The sequence below is a fragment of the Chelmon rostratus genome, chromosome 10 (assembly GCF_017976325.1).
Source record: "Chelmon rostratus isolate fCheRos1 chromosome 10, fCheRos1.pri, whole genome shotgun sequence".
NCBI classification, from domain to species: Eukaryota; Metazoa; Chordata; class Actinopteri; order Chaetodontiformes; family Chaetodontidae; genus Chelmon; species Chelmon rostratus.
In genome coordinates, this window is record NC_055667.1 from 7,726,377 (window position 1) to 7,745,183 (window position 18,807).

General features: G+C 41.9%; 1 protein-coding gene across 1 annotated transcript in view; it reads right to left on the reverse strand.

Annotated features, from left to right (window-relative positions):
- The window catches only part of itchb (itchy E3 ubiquitin protein ligase b), a 30,553-nt gene that overhangs the window by 9,629 nt on the left and 2,117 nt on the right, over positions 1 to 18,807 (reverse strand). Inside the window, exons 2-15 of the mRNA XM_041945810.1 lie at positions 17,189 to 17,280; positions 16,380 to 16,521; positions 14,416 to 14,540; positions 10,258 to 10,392; positions 9,119 to 9,164; positions 8,835 to 9,016; positions 8,157 to 8,403; positions 7,097 to 7,192; positions 4,578 to 4,752; positions 4,113 to 4,182; positions 3,428 to 3,512; positions 3,170 to 3,298; positions 1,147 to 1,219; positions 278 to 349 (exon numbers count right to left, since the gene is read on the reverse strand). Of these exons, the coding sequence (XP_041801744.1) occupies positions 278 to 349; positions 1,147 to 1,219; positions 3,170 to 3,298; positions 3,428 to 3,512; positions 4,113 to 4,182; positions 4,578 to 4,752; positions 7,097 to 7,192; positions 8,157 to 8,403; positions 8,835 to 9,016; positions 9,119 to 9,164; positions 10,258 to 10,392; positions 14,416 to 14,540; positions 16,380 to 16,521; positions 17,189 to 17,258 (1,647 nt within the window). The 5' untranslated portion in view covers positions 17,259 to 17,280. The remainder of the gene's footprint in view (positions 1 to 277; positions 350 to 1,146; positions 1,220 to 3,169; positions 3,299 to 3,427; positions 3,513 to 4,112; positions 4,183 to 4,577; positions 4,753 to 7,096; positions 7,193 to 8,156; positions 8,404 to 8,834; positions 9,017 to 9,118; positions 9,165 to 10,257; positions 10,393 to 14,415; positions 14,541 to 16,379; positions 16,522 to 17,188; positions 17,281 to 18,807) is intronic.

Genomic DNA, 18,807 nt, shown 5'->3' on the forward strand with positions numbered 1-18,807 from the left:
AGCATCTTAAAGCTGTCATTGCAAAACAAAGGCTCCAAGCATTAAACAAGCATGTTCAATACTTTTCCCTTTGTCATTTCACTATACTGCGCATAACTTTGCTATAGATTGGAATGTTACGATTTCTTTGTCTGTGTAGTTTTATCAATACCAAGTCAACATGACTTCAGCTAGAAGCAGAGAAGGGGAAGCACATCCTCTGAATAGCACACAAGGCAATGTTAAAGCAAACCTCCCCCGTGTTCAGTGAGCTCTGCGTGACTGCAGGTCTCTTTACCTGCTGGAAGGAGTCTTCAAACAAGGTTTTTCTGGATACAGTGATCTTGATGTGTTGAGGCATTGACAGTTGCTGCAGAAAAGGAGAAAATGTCAGAGGGAGTTAGCAGTCATTCAAACCCTCAAACACACACGGATGCACTATTAGGTATTAGTTTGACCACGAAGTAACCTTTGGTGTATAGTTTAGTTTAGCATGCAACAGTAAAAAGTTAAAAAGATGTAGCAATAATACTTTCAACTAATTTATTTATATAATGGGCAATTAAACTGTGCACAAATGTAGTAAATTCATGAAGGTGTGCTGACAGTCAAATATTCAATTCCTGGTTGACTGACTCATGATGACTTAAAGATACAGTTCATGCAAAAATAAAAATTGTTGTTATCTGTAGTGTTAGTTGCTGAATTGTAGATATATTGGTTATTGACTTCTACTTAACTATAACTACTCCAAAAGGAGTGTGCATCTCATCTCATGGAGTAGGGACTTGTGCTTGTGACAGTAAGCATTAAGGTGTCCTCCTCCACTGAGCTGTAACGTCAGCTAGCTGTATTGGTGAGCTATAAACTTATCTCCACAAGCTTGCAACGTCAGACTAGAGTTGGGGGACAAAACGCGCACCTCCTTTCGCGCAGTGATGCAATTAGCTGGTGCAATTCGGCAGAAAGAACTGTGAAACTGGGTTGTGACTTCTAGAAGAAGACATTGCTGTCTAGTTTTTAAAGGCTTTGAACGACACAAGCCCAATGCCACCTAGTTCCACTATATTTGAGACTGTGTGACGCTGTGAGGCAAATTCCTGTTATCGCACAGTGTACAAGTTCCATAATGCAACCTGTCAAACAGCACACTGATATGACTCATACCTGGCACCAGAATCTGAAGTACTGTACTTTGGCCTTGAAGTCTCGTACATAGGTGATCTGAGGTCCGTTTTCACTGGGAGGGAAAAGAAGCAGAGACAGAATATGTTTTAACAGCATATTAAATATTGTCTTAACTTTTTTTAAAGGTTTTTTTTAACTAAAACTTATATTTGTTGCTGTTTTCCCCCCATTGTTGTTATGACTCCAAAAGCAATTACAATACAAAAGCCTCCGCAAGGGTGTCAATATGTAAAGGTTATTTGGCCAGTATGTTACTGCGCCTGTCACATTCTTATCCCCATTCACCAAACTGGTTTTTCCACCACTGGGACCAAACCTATGACTCTAAAATGCTCTCAAGTCATGTTATGCTCACAAGCCATTATCATGAATCAACTGAGGTGTTTCATCTGTGAGAATGACAGAATGGAAGTGAACAACGCCAGGTGAACCATTACTCACATCAGGATAATGCGTCACGCGTTCTAAAAACAGACGGGGATTTCAGAGGCAGTGACTCATTTAGCTAAAAATCTGCTGAAACAGAACAACCCGGTAAAACGGAGCTACCTGGTGCTGTTACAAGCTAAATTAAGAAATAATGGGCTGATGAAAATAAAAAAATGTATGTATTTGTCTTAATAACCGGCCCCATGAGTCCATTTTAATGTGTTAATTCATAACATTGTGACACCAGCTTTCTGTGTCTCGCTGGAAACACACATCATTCACTCACTTGTGGCATGCAGCCGTTCTGGAAAGACTAAGGCCAGAATGTTATTGACAGCGACTCCACACAACATGTATCCAAGGTATAACCGATAGAAAGGACCTACTAGTAAACATGTTTTGTGGTTTGTTTTTATCAAGCTGCTCACTGAAAAGAAAAAAAAATCCATCAATGGTCCACGATGTTCATACAATCACCCCACTCCTTTAATGACACACTGTTGTAGTTTAACTGTTTATGTACCCATCATTCCCCAAACCTGCTTCATCTGCTTAGGGATTTACTTATTTCTCAGAATTTCTTTCGAAAACAAGAAACATGTTTTTTCTTTTTTGGGGTTGTGAACTGGATTGGACTAAACTGGTTTGGGGATGTGGGGAAAACAAAACGTAGTAATTACCAAGTGTATTCAACTCTGACTGCGGGACACACACACAGACCTGCACACTAATATTGCTTTGCTTTATGTAACACATCCACTGAAAACTGAATGCAGTTGTGGTGTTTGTTTTGGGTTTTGATGTATATTTCATTGTTCCTTGATATTTGGTTTATTGTTTTGTATAGACTGACAGAACTATTTTCTTACTTTCTGTTTCTTTTACCTGTCAGACATGACTCTGACGGGCACCTCCCTGCTTTTAAAAGTGTCAAACTCACTAAAAATTAACTAAAAAAAACGCCTGTTATTTTATTTATTTATTATTTTATTTACTTTAATAATCCCAAACCGTGAAATTACTCTCTGCATTGAACCCATCACTGATTCACTGAAACACACACGTGCAACATGCAGTGAAACACACAGGGCTGCATTCAAGCGTCCGGGGAGCATATTGGGGGGGTTAAGTGCCTTGCTCAAGGGCACATCAGCCAGCTAATGGAGGGGGAGAGGATACTCCACCACACCCAAATTTTTTCTGCCAGCCCGGTGAGGGAATCGAACCGGCGACCGATCACAAACCGCTTCTCCAACCTCTAGGCCACGGCTGCCCCTCCAGACTATATCAGACTAATTATACCATAGCCTATTTAAAGAAGAATTCCGATGACAGTTGTCAGGGCATAAACCTAAAAATCTGTTGATCTTTACAAACTGAGACTCCATAGTTGAACAAAGACAAATCAAATCATGAAATTGATGATTTTTGTAATAGCTGTTGGTTATTGACCAATGTACAGTAAAGATCATTTGAATGGATGCCTCTTGATGTAACAAAGTCAAACTATGTGATATTATGTTATGGTCAAGTCTCAAGGTTTTGAGGAAGTATAAAATGGTGGAGGACATACAGCGAGGATTTTCCTGTGCGAGGGTCAATGTAGGTGGTCGTTCTCCTGTTGTGGTCTACAAAGTAGGGAATACCGTCGACAGTGAACCTCATCTCCCAGCCCTCTGGAAGTGGCTTCTCATTCAGCAACCTAAAAAAATGAGATTACATCAACATTTAGAGATGGATTGTTTCAGGAGGCCCTAAAAGAATATAGAAAACACACTTATGTCATGTGCAAGTAGAGTACATTTAAACAAGCAAACACACAGAAACTAACCCCTGTGTCCGTGGGTCCTCCCACTGCGTTGTCCTCGTAGGGTGATGTACAAAATAAACTCTGCCATTCGAGTCCGTTCTTTTCTCTGAAACAGTAACAACAAGTCGATTACACACTCATAAAAAAGGTGAGGCACTGAATTTGATGAGTTTACTGTTTATCAGACCACAGATGACACAGGAATGAGCTGTCTAAGGTGCTATTTCTTAACTGCCTGTTCAGTGGGTGTCTGGTGTTGAGTAATGGGAAACATTTATTCTGAAGCAGGGCTTTAGACTGTGACCCAAATGGTTGCGTATGCAAACGAGTGGCCCAGTCTGGAGGAAAGATCGTCCTACAGCACTTAATTTAATTGTATTAAGATCAGCTATTAGCTAAAGAAGCTTTACTCTGTTACATTACTATCTCATTCACATAAGCACCCTGTGCCAAAATGCTAAGAGCTAGCTGTTGACGTTTTTCCTCCCACAAGTGGCCAAGTGGGCCACTTTAAACAGGAATTCACCTTCAACTCTTGCGCAGGTGTTGGATATCACTGTTGAAAGCTACTTCTCTTAAACGGACTGCTTAATTAAGTTCTTAAAGGGCAAGTAAGGTGGAGTGCTTCAACGCACATTAGTACAATTGAATAAAATAAAGTGTCAGAAGCCCGTGGAATTAAATTGAAAAGCCTCAAACGTCTTACCCCATCCGTGCGGCAGAGGACCGAGGGGATCAAACTCCTTATTCTGAGTGGCTGAGACCTGGTCTTGTAGCTACACAACACAGAATCAGAATAATTGACTCAAGAAGGACAAATACAGTGTTTATATTTGTCACTTGATGCACAAACAAATGAATGGAGTTACACTGGTCCATTGAGACACCATGAGGGAGGAGTCAGATGTAAAGACAAAAAGTAGCATCTTCAAGCCAGTTGGTTGTTAATGTTTAACATTAATGTCACAAACATACACACATTACAACAAACTTTGTAAATACTGACTTTAGCCTTTAGCTAAAGTTGCAGTGTGGATTGATACCAATAAATGTACTCATGGAGGTGACGCACTTCTTATTCATTCATATTCATTCGTTCTTATTTATTAATAGTCCCGTTTATTAATGCTCACATCACACACAGTATCACAAAACAAAGAAGAAGTCTCACCCCGAATATGAACCTCTGGTTGAACTGCTGCATGGCACCCTGCAGCTGGCTGCGCTGGTGCTGCCACTGCTCGTAGTTACGCACCGTCTCCATCGTGGGGCGCTGCCAAGTGGTGGTTCGCGTGATGTGATCGACGAAGTAGACCCGCCCCATCTGGTCGACACGACGCTCCCAGCTACAGACAAGCGAAATGAGGGAAGGCAAAGGGAGAAAGAGAGAAAAAAAGCACGATGACAGGGAGACGGGCTAAAAACTGAAGCATCTCAAAGTCATTATGCGATATTTAAATCAATGAATCCATCACAATGGTTTTACACACAAACTGTTACTGGATTTCAGAAACCCAACATGATAAAACTTCATTTGATGTCCAGCTTTGTCAAAAAAGAAAGGCAGAATAAAAGATTGGGTAAGTACATGTGTCACATCTCACTAAGTAAATTATCAATGTGGCAGGTGAACAGGGCACCGGGCCTAGCCACATGCCGCCCTCAGCAAATTCATATGAGATAAGAGACAGTCTGCAGGGTTTATACCCAACGCCTTTGAAGAGACTGACTTAACAGGACAAACAAATAAGGACCACTGAGAAACTGCCTGTGACATAAGTTAAGTCTATCTTCATACTGAAACATTAACTATGTACACTAAGGCCCAAAGAACACAAGGAGTTGAGATTCCTTTGCACATTGTACTTTGGCACTAACAGAAGCCTGCCATTAAAGGTACCCTGTTGAGTTTAATGTTTACATTCAATGTTTCACCTCAGGATGCACAGTGGGTATCCTTGAGCCCTGACAAAAGTGTTCAATATCTTATATAAAAAAATACTGTCAAGAACCAGCGTTTGGAAACCTATATTGTTTACATCAAGGGTTCTGAAACATATTACTCAAAGGTCAGCTAATGATTTTTATTCAAGCTCAGAGTTTCGGAATGATCGTTATAAGATAATGACATTTCACCAATTAATTAAAACCATATCTTGTGACTGGGCCAGCACGAAACCGAGGCAGACACGGCTCAAACAGTTGGTCCGTATTATTTCTGACTCAGACATATGCTGAGTCGGCAAACACAGCATAACACACAACACTTTCTCCAGCAGGCGCCATGACAGTGTAGTCAACCACATTAAAAATACATTTATCTGAGGAAAGGATGGCTGAGTGATCTCCAGCTACACTGTACATTCAACACCACTGACAAGTCATTGATCAATAGACAATTGAGTTCAAAACAGAAAATGTTAAACTTCATAACATATTGTGGCCAATTCATAGGACAAGGTATGACAGGGGTCTTCCACTACATTTGTCCAAGGGCCAAAATGTTTCGAAGCAGACACTGTGGGGGTCCGGATTTTCAAATAAAAAACACCTTCACCAAGGAGGCAGTCAGTGCTCAATACAAAACCCACAGTTCAAGTACCATTGAGTCCTTATCGCAACAAAAAACTCCTCTTTGGGAACTCCTCTCCCAAAAAACAAACCAAAATATTCAGTTAGAGACTCAATACATCAGCTGGTCAACAAAAATAATTCTGAGTGATGTCTCTTGAATCAAACAGACAAGCTAAGTGAGTAATTAACTCAAGAGTTGCCTCCCGTATGCGCCCGGTGCGCTGACATGACGTCACGACCGGATGCGGATTGAGGGCTGGACTTTGAGGAGCCCTGGTTTACATCCATGTTTAATGACGCAGCAGTTTTTTTCCTCTGCCTCTGGCATTTCTACACGTTACTGCCACCAACACTACCATGAAACCGTCGTACATGTGCATTCTTGTGCTCACGCAAGTCGAACACAAGATACAAACAACGGTGGACAGCAGCTACTGTAACTAACAATACATCCACACCACATTGGTCCTCTGCACGCTGCAGTGGCTACTGGTGGCTGTTCGAACCTGATTCAAGAAGCTGATACTCTGCCTAGGGTGCTGCAAACGGCCCATCCTGCATCCTCGAGACGTATAAATCACACACCCCAGTCCATCCACGACACTCTGATACAGCCAATCGGCTTGCGACTCCGCTACTGCACAACAAAATCTCTACTGTTCGCTGTGCTGCCTCCACCACGGTGGAACAAGCTCCAGATCAGGACAGCAGACTCTCTCCACATCTTCCATCCCAGACTGAAATGTTCAGACTGCACCACGGTCTATAAATCAACTTAAATGAGATTCAAATAAATACAACACCATTTCCTCCATCTCTTATTGTTATTAATGCAGCACTTGAAGCAATTCAGCATATTAGGTGACATTTGATGTGCGTACTTGCATGGTTGAATGCACTTAGCAAGTTGCTTTGGATAAAAGCATCAGCTAAATGAATGTAAATGACACAATCAGATCTTAAAACAGGGCATGAGCCAGTATTCTAGTAACCACGTCATTTCAGATGGGGAGGACACCTTATTTGATCTCCAAACAGGTGAGTTCTATAAACTTTACAGAGGAAAACACTATCTGTATCTAAGAAGAGAAAGATTAAAATGGAAGTAGTTTTTACCCAGGGGGCAGCGGTTCAGGGCGCTCCCACGTTGTTCTCTTTTCCACGTGATCGACAAAATACAATCTGCCGTTCTGATCCACCCTCTGCTCCCACCTAGATAATAAAACAAAAGCAATAAAATTGAGTACATTATAAACTTTATGTAATAGTGCACAGCTACGGCCACACAGGGTATTGATGGATTTAAAACAGCTTTCACAACATGAGTCACCCCACTACGAAAGCAGCAAATAGCCGGTGCAGGTCATAATGAGGACATTAAAACAGTGGTCATATTGGTAATGACATTAAGCGAGTTAGTCAACAAATTCACAGGGACAAACTCACAGATGTAATCAATGTTCAGACACACCTTTGTTGTTTCATACAGACAAAGAAAACACCTCACCCATTCCTATTAATAATGATATGCTGTGTGTGTGTGTGTGTCTGAAAACATTTTTTTTACCTTCACATTTGCTATTTGTGGCAGCATACTTTTTTCATATCTTCTTATGGATTTCAGTGAAGGTTTAGTATGAAATCTAAACCAAACCAACCAGTAATTTAATTTCTGTCCTCACACTCACACACCCTTGTGCTCTTAATGTGCACACACTTCCATTTATCCACACACGCCTTCAGGAATGAATAAATGCTGACTAAACTGCAACACTGCTGTGTTTCTCTTCGGCTAAAAAAAAAAAAAAGGTGATCCTAGAGTTTGATAGACTCAACTTTTTGCTCAAAGATGATCCAATTTCTTTACTAATCTTCCTCTGAGTGATTGATCCATTTTTGTTCTTGAACTTGTGTTTTGGAAGCTTTCACTGTCTTTAATGTGTGTCTTTGTCAATTAAACACAGCAGCAAAATGCTGAATCAGCTGTTTGGCTTGGGCACAACAACAACTATTACTGCTAAGCGTGACAATGGAAAATCAGATAACATCTGTCACTCTTTCATGTTAATGAAAGACTAACTTGCATTGGTGACATTTAGGTCGTATAATATAAAACACTTATTCTTAAACCAAAACCTCCCTGAGACCTTCTGCAAAGGCAACAAAATGAGCTAACCCAGGAGGCAATGGTCCAGCGTTGACAGCGGGGACCCTGGGAGTCACAGCAGGCGCGACGCTGCTGGTTGGCTGTCTGGTTGCTGCAGCTCCAGAGCCGGAGGCCAATGTGGAGTTCCTGTCCGAGCCTGCCGATGGACTGGAGTCTGGGGCTGATGAGGGTGCTGAGGCCGGCGTTCGCACCGGTGTATCAGAACCTGACTGACCATCGCTACCATCAGCTGGTGCAGAGCCATTGCTGGAAGATGCTGAGAAAGGAATCAGACATCACAGATTTAAACCACAGATGCTATAGAAACACAAGTAAGACAGACAAAAAGAATAGATTTTTTGAATCCAGATGAGCCCCTCACAGCTTAAAGTGCAAAGGGAACAACAGCAGATTTAATGAAAGACCGATTCTTCTCTACACTGTGGAACATTTACAAATTTTGGCCTAATTGTTGGTGCTGTTCCTCAGTGTTGCCTCACGTGAGTAGGGCGTATATCGAAGTAAACTGGCATAAAATGTCATTCAGAGTATACGTGTGTCTAGTGTTTGCCCAACCCCCCAATGTAGCCTGATGTTTGACACTGATTAGACTGTGACAGAGTACAGTCAGTGCAGAAAGAAGAGCGCTTGACCTTTGTTTCCCTCCGGTTCTCAGTTGAACAGTGTCTAGGGCAGTAAATGTCTGACCTGGTGAAGAGGTGGGTCTGCGGGGAGTTGGCGGAGGAGGTCTGGAGGGCCTGGGTGGGCGGAGAGGCCTCGAGCCCCCTGATGACACCGAGGGAGACCCTGTGCTGTTCGCTGACCTCCGGCCACTGGGAGAAGACCTGTGCTCCACACTGTCCACAGCCGGAGAGCTGTCCCGACTCCGCCTGTGAAGAGGGAAGGTGGAAGGCTAAATAAGGCAGAAAAAAACAGAAACTAGAAATGAAACACAAGTAAAACTTGAATGGAGGTGAGAACAGATACTGTACCTTATGACATGATCCCCATTTGGTTGTGATTCCCCATTTGATTTACCTAAAAACACCAAACATAAATGAAGCCGAAATAGGACAAATCAGTCAAACAAACAAATAAATCTTGCACTTAAAGGATAACTAACTTAATTTGTTTGTTGGAAAAGAGGAGATGAACACATTTATACATGGATTTCTATTCTTTCAGTAGCATTTCTTAGTTGATGGTAGTACAACGATAAGGGATAGTCCAGCAAGACTGTTCAAGACTATATCAAGAGGGTTTAGTACACTCACTTTAAAGGATAACTTTCGTTTTTTACAACCTGGACCTTATTTCTAGCATTAAATACGCCCATTTACTCACCCAGAAAACTTTGGTGGCATTTGGAGTCGTTTTGAAGAAATTAGCCCCAGAGGAGCGGCGCGTATATCCGTATAATGCGAGTACTCGGGGCATCCATGCGCAGCCTCTATATAAGGCATAATCTGCGGCGAAACTCGTTCATATTCCAACATTTTGCTATGATATGCTGGTGCTATTCCCCTCTGAGCAGGCGGTCGGCTAGTTTAGCTGTAATTTGGCACAGCTATGGTTCGTCATTGCGTATTCGTAGCCGACCGCCGCAGAGTTAGCCGTGTTGTGGCTGGCTGCTCGCAGCGCCCGGCGTCGGTAATGACATCATCCACGTCAGAGGTAGTTGTCTAGAGACGCTGGATATTGACAACATACTACCACGGGCTCAGAGGGGAATAGCACCAGCATATCATAACAAAATATTGGAATATGAACGAGTTTCGCCGCAGATTATGCGTTATATAGAGGCTGCACATGGATGCCCCGAGTACTCGCATTATACGGATATACGCGCTGCTCCTCTGGGGCTAATTTCTTCAAAACGACTCCAAATGCCACCAAAGTTGTCTGGGTGAGTAAATGGTCGTATTTAATGCTAGAAATAAGGTCTAGGTTGTAAAAAACGAAAAACCAAACCCTCTTGATATAGTCTTGAACAGTCTTGCTGGACTATCCCTTATCGTTGTACTACCATCAACTAAGAAATGCTACTGAATGAATAGAAATCCATGCATAAATGTGTTCATCTCCTCTTTTCTAACACACAAATTAAACTCGTTATTCTGTCGTGACTCACTGTGATGGTCGGCCTCAGCCGTGGCGAACATCTCGGGGTCGACGGTCATGCCGTCCAGGCAGACAGACAGGTCTCCCACCACATCCGACTGGTCTCTGTCTGCACACAGCTGTAAGGTCTGCACCACTTCAGAGACTACATTGAGACGACGAAAACAAAGGATGGTAAGACAATGACGACCGAAACACATTGGCTGCTGTTGATGATGCAGAAAAAACAGTGACATACAGTAGCAGTTTAAAATGTATTAACATTAAGAAATAACTTTACAGCTTAAAACTTTTCTAAATTACAAAACAACACCATTAGATCTGCTGTTCTGTTCAGGCTGAATGTTGTTGTTGCTGGGATAATCAGGGGCTCATCTCTAACAAACACAAAACATGCTCAAATTCAAACTTCAGTCAAATTGCGAGCTTGTGGGGATCAGTCTGTATTATCCTGCTCTGACATGGAACATCAATCAGCTCTCGCCATGTGATTTGTATCCAGAGTTCTCCATCATTAGTATCACTGGACGGGGTCCATGCATAAAAAAACGGACAGGCAGGGGAGTGAATGGAGCCTTTATGAGAAACAAACCACAGAAAAACAGCCCAAAAATCTACCAGTAAAAGCATCAGTAAAAAGTCTGATAAATCAAATCTGTAAATGCTTTGAAATACTTTCAGTATTTTAGGGCCGGCTCGTTGCTGATAGATAGAAGCCTTGATAGCATCGAACTGTTTCTGCATTTTGTTTGTCTGCTGAATCAACCCGTACCACAGCACACAGACACCAGATAGGTCTTTGCCAAAAGATGCATTTTACATTACTGGCTACAACAGTAGTTTCAAATGAATGACAGAAAGGGGTAGTTGGCCGTAATAGTCAAGATGACTGCACAGACAAAAGCTCCACCTTCAGAAACTCAAGTTCATCAACAGGGGGGAAAAGGAAACACCCTCCACACTATCTGACAAACCAAAGCATGTACTGTTTAGCATCAACAAAGTAATCTAAATAAAGATCATATTGTACGATGTAGCATTTACAAAAGAATGTGAAAAACAATGTTTGGATTAGCGCCATGGTTTCACATGATACTCCAGCTCTGAGCCACAGGCGGAGCACTGCTCTACTTTCACCATTTCACGATGACATTTTTACTATCTGACATGAGACCATGTCTTTCCTGTGAGATCAAGGCTGATTTGTAGTCTAGCTAAGTTTTTGTAGCATTCATTCTATTTGGTTTTACATGTAGAAGATTCAGTACGGCTTCAGTAAATCGCAGCGACTGCACACCTGCTGGCAAAGGTTGTTAGTTGAAATTGGGCCTCAATCATTCAGGAGGATTTAAGATGAAGACAACTTAGCACATTTGGAAAAAATGTATTTTAAAAAATGTTTGTGAAGCCACTTATTCATGAAATACATCGTCTACCCATACTGCAGACTGAAGTTTACCAAGTAATTTAAAAACGCTGTGACGGCCCCAGGGCTTGTTGTGCTGTGTGTGTGCGTGTCTTTCAGTGCTGCTGGTCCCTGGTTGGTTGGAGCTGGAGGGCATCAAGGAATTGGAGGCAGCTGGCCACTGTCTCCAGATGGTATAAAACCCGCCCCTTCCTGGTAGCCTGGCTCGCTCTCGCTCTCTCTCTCTCTCACCACTGTGTTATTTTGGAGGCCTTTTTGATTTTCTCTATAGTTCATTTGGCATTATCTTCATCAATCTGGCAGCATGTTTTCCTGAGGGTTTCATTTTGTTCCAGACTCTTTTGAAATATTTGTTACCTTAAAATTAATCTTTGTTAAATAAAATTCCTTTCATTGGGGTAATCCCTTTTGTGTGGTTCCCTTATTCGTAATGGCCTCGGAGCCGGGCCTTAAAGGATAACTTTCGTTTTTTACAACCTGGACCTTAATTGTAGCATTAAATACGCCCATTTACTCACCCAGACAACTTTGGTGGCATTTGGAGTCGTTTTGAAGAAATTAGCCCCAGAGGAGCGGCGCGTATATCCGTATAATGCGAGAACTCGGGGCACCCATGCGCAGCCTCTATATAACGCATAATCTGCGGCGAAACTCATTCATATTCCAATATTTTGTTATGATATGCTGGTGCTATTCCCCTCTGAGCCCGTGGTGGCATGTTATCAACATCCGGCGTCTCTAGACAACTACTTCTGACGTGGATGATGTCATTTCCGAACGCCGCGCGCTGCGAGCAACCAGTCACAACACGGCTGACTCTGCGGCGGTCGGCTACGAATACGCAACAACGAACCATAGCTGTGCCAAACTACAGCTAAACTAGCCGACCGCCTTATCCTTTAACAAACTGGGAGCTCGTCTAATTTGAGAAAATGTTAGGTTAAATGATACATTTTGTTGTTAAAGAATTGATTGATGGCATTGTTCTTGTTAATGTGGAGCGCTTGTTTTTAAGTTTGTGTCTTCCCTAGATGCTGGCGAGGGGGTGCTTATGAGTGCAGTGTGTGGTTAAGGTGGCTGGAGCAGTTGTCTCAGGAGCACAATCATAGTTTTGGCAGGGTTGTCAGCATGCTGCTCAGTTTGCCACACTATTGGGTCTTGGTGCATAAGTACCTGCCTTCAGTAACCCCTGATGGGTGGAGTTCCGTACATTATAAAACACATGTTGGTGACAAAAGGTTAAAGTTGGCAATTGTAAAGGCAAATTTGTATGTGATGGACATTTTGAAACCCCCACAAGCATCACCTGTCTCCATTAATCTGGCTGGGGCTGTTGTTTGTATCCTGATTTAGCCCTAAATCAACAAGCTCAGCCGTTAGCTGTCCAGGGTGTGCCATGAATGTGGCCGGTCTTGGTGCAGGTTCCTCGAAACTATGCAAAAGCAGGACATAGTGCCGTGGAATTGTTTTGTCCCCGTCTGGCACGTCCTTGTCTATCTCGCATAGCGAGTTGGTGAGTTAGCAAAGAGACAACCCCACACTAAAAGGGGCTATTCCAGTCTGTTCTCCAAGCAGATGAGGTGAAAAATCAGGCACTCTTTATTCAGACGGAGGTGCTGTTAAAGAACTGGGTGCTGTATGACGACAGTTTTCTCTGGGATCCTATATAATTTCATGATTTGCTCTTCACAACTCTCATGATGAGTCGGGGCACATGGGGGTTGGTAAAATGGAAATGAAATGAAGCATTTCTTTTGATCCTGTGTTAAGAAGCATGACATGCCATACCTGTCAGGTAATTGGTAAGCCAAATAAAACCTTAAAGGAGGGCCCTCTGTATCCCATTCTAGCTATTAGCCAGCCATTTGAGCACAATTACTGATTGTGTAGGTCCTCTTCCTCGGTCTTGTGCAATGTATTTGTTGACAGATATGCAGCTGCATATCCATTATGATCAGTGGTAGTTGCTCTCAGTCAGTTTATCTCCACCTTCAGCATACTGAAAACCATCCAAAGCCACCAGAGGTCATGTCATCTGGGACCAATGTATTCCTTATTGCACATCTATATACATATCACCAAGTGCATCTATAGCCATGTTTCCATCTAAGTGTCAGGCAAATTTGAAGTGAACTTTTTTTGGGGAAAAAAAAGAAAATGTGAAGTAAGCACATTTACATCAATTAGTTTGTAGTCGGGACACTAGGCTACACAAAGCTGTTTCGTCAGAAGGTGGTGGTATAAGCTACAATCTGCATGGTGGTTGAAGAAGTAAAGGTCACAGAACAGCAACAAAACCAGTTCTTTTCCAACCACCAATAAACCTCAAAGAGGAAAAACAAAAACAGTTGCATCAGCCATCTACCAGAGCATGCGGTCCTCAGGATTTTTTTGTGTGTGTTATGGGAACATGTGGAAATACGCCCCCAACAGAAACAGCTGCTTCTTCTTCTCTGCAGTGTAAAAACATTTTTGTGAAATTGTGGATTTTTTTTTCATTTATCATTTCCATTGACCTTTTCTCATGTAACACCTTTATGGAAACACTGCATATGTAAATTAAAAAGTTCATTTTGTGATGCACACATACGCAGGACTTCCTGGGGGAGTAGACTCATATTTTTGTGACAAAAGCAGTGATGTCAATTGTCTGAGGTGTCACTTTTTTTTTTTTGCCTTTAAAGTGCAGCTGAAGAGAGACGAGCAGAGCCAACGCGGTAAGAGGCACCCCCATACACTCACTTTTCATGTCGTTAGACTTGAGCGTGTCACTGACGTCCAGCGTGGCCATGCCTAGCAACACGTCTGACTTCAGGGTCTGGTGGCTCCACACACGAAACACCAGTTTGCTGAATGGACTCACAATCCTGTTGAAACACACAATTTAGTTGGAATGTACAACGCATTGATACAACAATGCACATAAAAAGAGCAGCGCCCTGCTCTTGTCCACTGAGTATCAGATTTCAAAAAGCCCCCCTCCCAAGGTCTAATTATCAGGACTACCACAGTTTCGAGCTTCACTGAGCTCTCTGATAATCTGCTGTTCCCTGAATAAAAATTTACAAAATGACAGTAAACCACCGCGCCACCACACAGTTACACCACATCTGCATCCTTTTTTATGTGCGTCTAATTTAAATGATATTGTGCAACAAAGTGGTGTTTCTGACAGCCAGTCTTGTGGTGAAAGCAACCCACAGACAATAAAGTTCACAAGCTAACTGGGGACAGCGAGTGTCCATGACCATCACTATGACAGTTGTTTAGCTGGCACCCTCGGCGACTCAGGGAAAAACATTTGTGGACACTTGGGCTCAGGTCCGATTACATCCCATAGTAAACACTTGTTACATAATAACTCTGACCTCGTGGGTCCAGTGAAACTGTAGGAGAACTCTATATTAAGAAGGTTGCTGTGCACAGCAGAAGGCCCTCGACAGGCTAAAATTAAGAAGACATCTGATGTGCGAACATGTCGGACTGCAGGGAGTCAGGTGGTGCAAGTGTACAGTATATGCTTCGAAAACAGGATTCCTGTGAATGAACCGGACCAACTCTCTCACCACTACGTGGTATTTCCCTTGTTAAGTGATGACCACAGGAGATAGCATATCAATTCTTTAACTGTACACAGCATTATCCTAAACTCAAAAGTTACACTACAGAGAAAATCCTTCCCAAAAACAGAGTCATGGTGACTCATTCTGAGAGAAAACTGCTGCAGTTATACCAGCAACTTTAGACAATTATGAGGAAGTCTATTTTTGTATGCTTTGGTGAAACACCTCAAGGGCTGGACGCTGGACAGTTTTCGGAGGAAATTCTGATGTGCAATGGCAAATACTACAGTCAGCAGTAATTTTCCAAGATATGCTTCTTCCTCAAAAACAAATCTCAAGTAGTAACGACAGTGATTTTATTTTTTATATTACTGTTTTTTTTTATTATTATTTATTTATTTTATCACTTAATTCACACTATGAGGAATATAAGCAATCTCAAGAACTGCCACAAGAGTTTGTTACACCAGATCATCAATACACTTGTACAAGTGTTTGTACATCTGAGTTGAACTGTACTTCAGCCAGCAGCACAGGTATCGATTACTATGCGCTGAATGCATTTGTATGTTTTCTTTATAAGCTTCTCAAGATATCTGAAGTATTACAACATTATTGATGAGCACCTTGAAGCCATAACTGATTAAAGTGGTTAGTCTCCAATTGACAAATGGTTTTAGTTACGGAACAGTCTGTAATTTAACAAAAAAAGCATAGTGCTGGGACTTCCTTTAACTTGAACTGAAAACTATAATTTAAAACAATGTGTGCACAGATATGTTGGAGTCAGAGAAAATAAAAGTAGTGTGAGAAAATAAGCTTTTGCAAAGAACAGTTAGGCTTGTTTTGAGCTTCCTGGAATACCAGACTGGTGACATTTAACCCAATAGGTTGACTAACAAAACAATTAGGGTAAGAGGTGTATCAAAGCTGAGCAAACTGCCTGCGAACTACCAAACGTTAGAATTCACTCTGAGTCCTGTGTGGTATATCCCGGCACACAGGCTACAAAACAGACCAAACATTTGCATTTTAAATACAGTGTAACACCGGTCTGGCTGGAACAGGATTGCAAAATTCTGATTATCACAAATGTGATCAAATATATATAGGTTTGGTAATCCCAGCAGGATCTTGACTCACACAGTGAGTGGCTGCTTCCATTTGGGGCTGTGGGTGTTGTTGCATTTCTCAGTTTTCTTGGACTGGCCGTCGACTGTCACTTCCACATAAGGACTGGGACCAAACCAGTTTTTCTTGTTCTCTTTTAGTTTTGCTGATAGCACTGAAACAGAGAGATAGGGAGCGGGAGCGGTGCGGCAGAGAGTCAGTGATGTCGGTGCAGAGAGAAAGAGGAAAAGGAAAACAATAGTTCAGAAACAGGGAAATTCGGTATATAGCACACATTTTTTTCAATGAAAAGCAGAACAGGGGAACGTGACTGTGATGAAACCTGGATTAAACCAGATGAAATTAAAACCGGCACAAAATGCATTTCGCTGGTGAGGCAGCAGTAGTGACGATCTCAAAATGTTAATGCAGTGACGGACAAACATCACCACAAGATTAAACACACAAGGCAAACAAGACTAAGTGTAAGTTCTCACAATAGACCTTTATCACAGCAGACATTTTGGCATAATAGTAAGCAAAGCCCAGGTGTTCCTAATAACATTAACTATCCCTCTGTTCTATTGTCCCAGGAGGCCATGACTGTGAGACAATGAGCCAGCATGCACAATAGCAGGACCCTGAAACTGAAGCAGCTATATGAATTCAGCCATTATTAATTATTATTTAATACATTATTTACGATTGATTTATCTATTTCCCTGTTTTATGTTTAAAAAAGGCCTGTTACTGTTAATTAACATTGAATTTATAATGAGAAAAGAAATGCACAGGAATGAAAAACATAACAAAAGAACGTTGATAAAAGACTGAAAACTTACCAATGATCTGTAGCTGTGCCTTCATAGGGTAACCATTGGAAGTGCCCGACTTGGTGACTCCACCGGCCATGACATAGGGCTGGGATGAAGGCCTGCAGCACAGACAACACATCATTAGGGTGGTGACAAATTAGCTTCCCACTGCTACAGATAAAAGTAAGATGTACGTCTTGCCTCTAAATGACCTCATGTGGACTTTCCACATGTACACTTGTTTCGCTTGTATTAATGACATGTGACTGTGCTCAGTCGCTCTCATCTGTTTGCACTTAAAGCCTAAACCAGTTTTAAGTCACAGAATAAAGCAGTCTTTCCCTGCGTTATTCTCAGTAGAAGAAAAACAGTCAATTATCCAGTCGCCACCAGGTCAAAGAGCTCACCGTGCCTCCACAACACCCCATGCAGCCATCAAATGCACTTGCACTGTGAATTGTTTTTGGACAAAAGTGTCTGCCAAATGAATGCGATGTAATGTAATGACCGTATCTGCAGCATCGGGTTTAACAGATGAAGAGGCTACATTTTAAATTGTCTTTGCTTCCTGGAATCGACTGTTGATATTTGCATTCAGGACAGCAATAAGAGAACAGGCTGCAAGCTCAAAACATCAAGTCAAACATGCTTGCCATTCTGTTACAAGTTTCAGGCAATAAAAGACAAAGGCCAGGCCACCAGCCTGTGAAATGCTGCTTGGACATATAAACTGTAAACTTCCTAATCTAGCATCTTCAACTTTAAATTGACCGCAAAATACAACCTGTGTCTTTGTTCCTGCTCTGCGTCTGACAGCAAAATACACACGAGTGCAAACAAAGCCACAAAAGTGTCTCCACAACTGTCAACTGAATGCAAAAAGGTTACACATAGGTACATTAAAACCACTGAAAGGTGAAGTGAATAACATTGATCTGCTGGGAAAGCTTGGAATGCAGAGAAGAACATCCCCGTACGTGCTGTGTCCATGCCCAGATGAGTCAGAGCTGCTTTGGCATCACGAGGAGACCGACACAATATCAGGAAGTTGGTTTTCAACGTTGTGGCTGATTGGTGTATACCAGCTTGCCATGGGGAGCTGCTGCCTTTACCATTTTTCCTCACACCAAGTAATCGATTTCTGCTTCAGTTAGTGATTCCCTACATCGTCACCCAATAACAGACCATGAATTAGCCACTATAACACTTTGTAAATGCAGAGGGAAGATATTCATGGCTGCTTTGCTGATTCACTTCTTGATACTGAAGACCTGCGTCTTTGCCTCTTCTGTGATGGACTGCTCCTGGTACAATTTTAGAAACATTATCAGAAACTGACAGCTCTTGAAAAAAGCCTTAGGGGACTGACACCAACACCTGTTGTTTATGCTTTCTGTCCTGGATCATTGAAACATTTTCACAAAATCAATTGTAGCTGTAACAGATAAATAACATATGATTTTAAGAAACAAAACATTGTTAATTAGTTTGGAGGATGATCTTCCCTTTAAAATAAGTAAACACCAGTTGTATAATGTTTAAAATAAAATACAAAAAAACAAAAAACAAAACAGGCATGTCAAGAAGATATGAACTAAGTTGCACCACTGACAAATGTGTCAATGAAAGAGAAAGGAGAGGGAAAC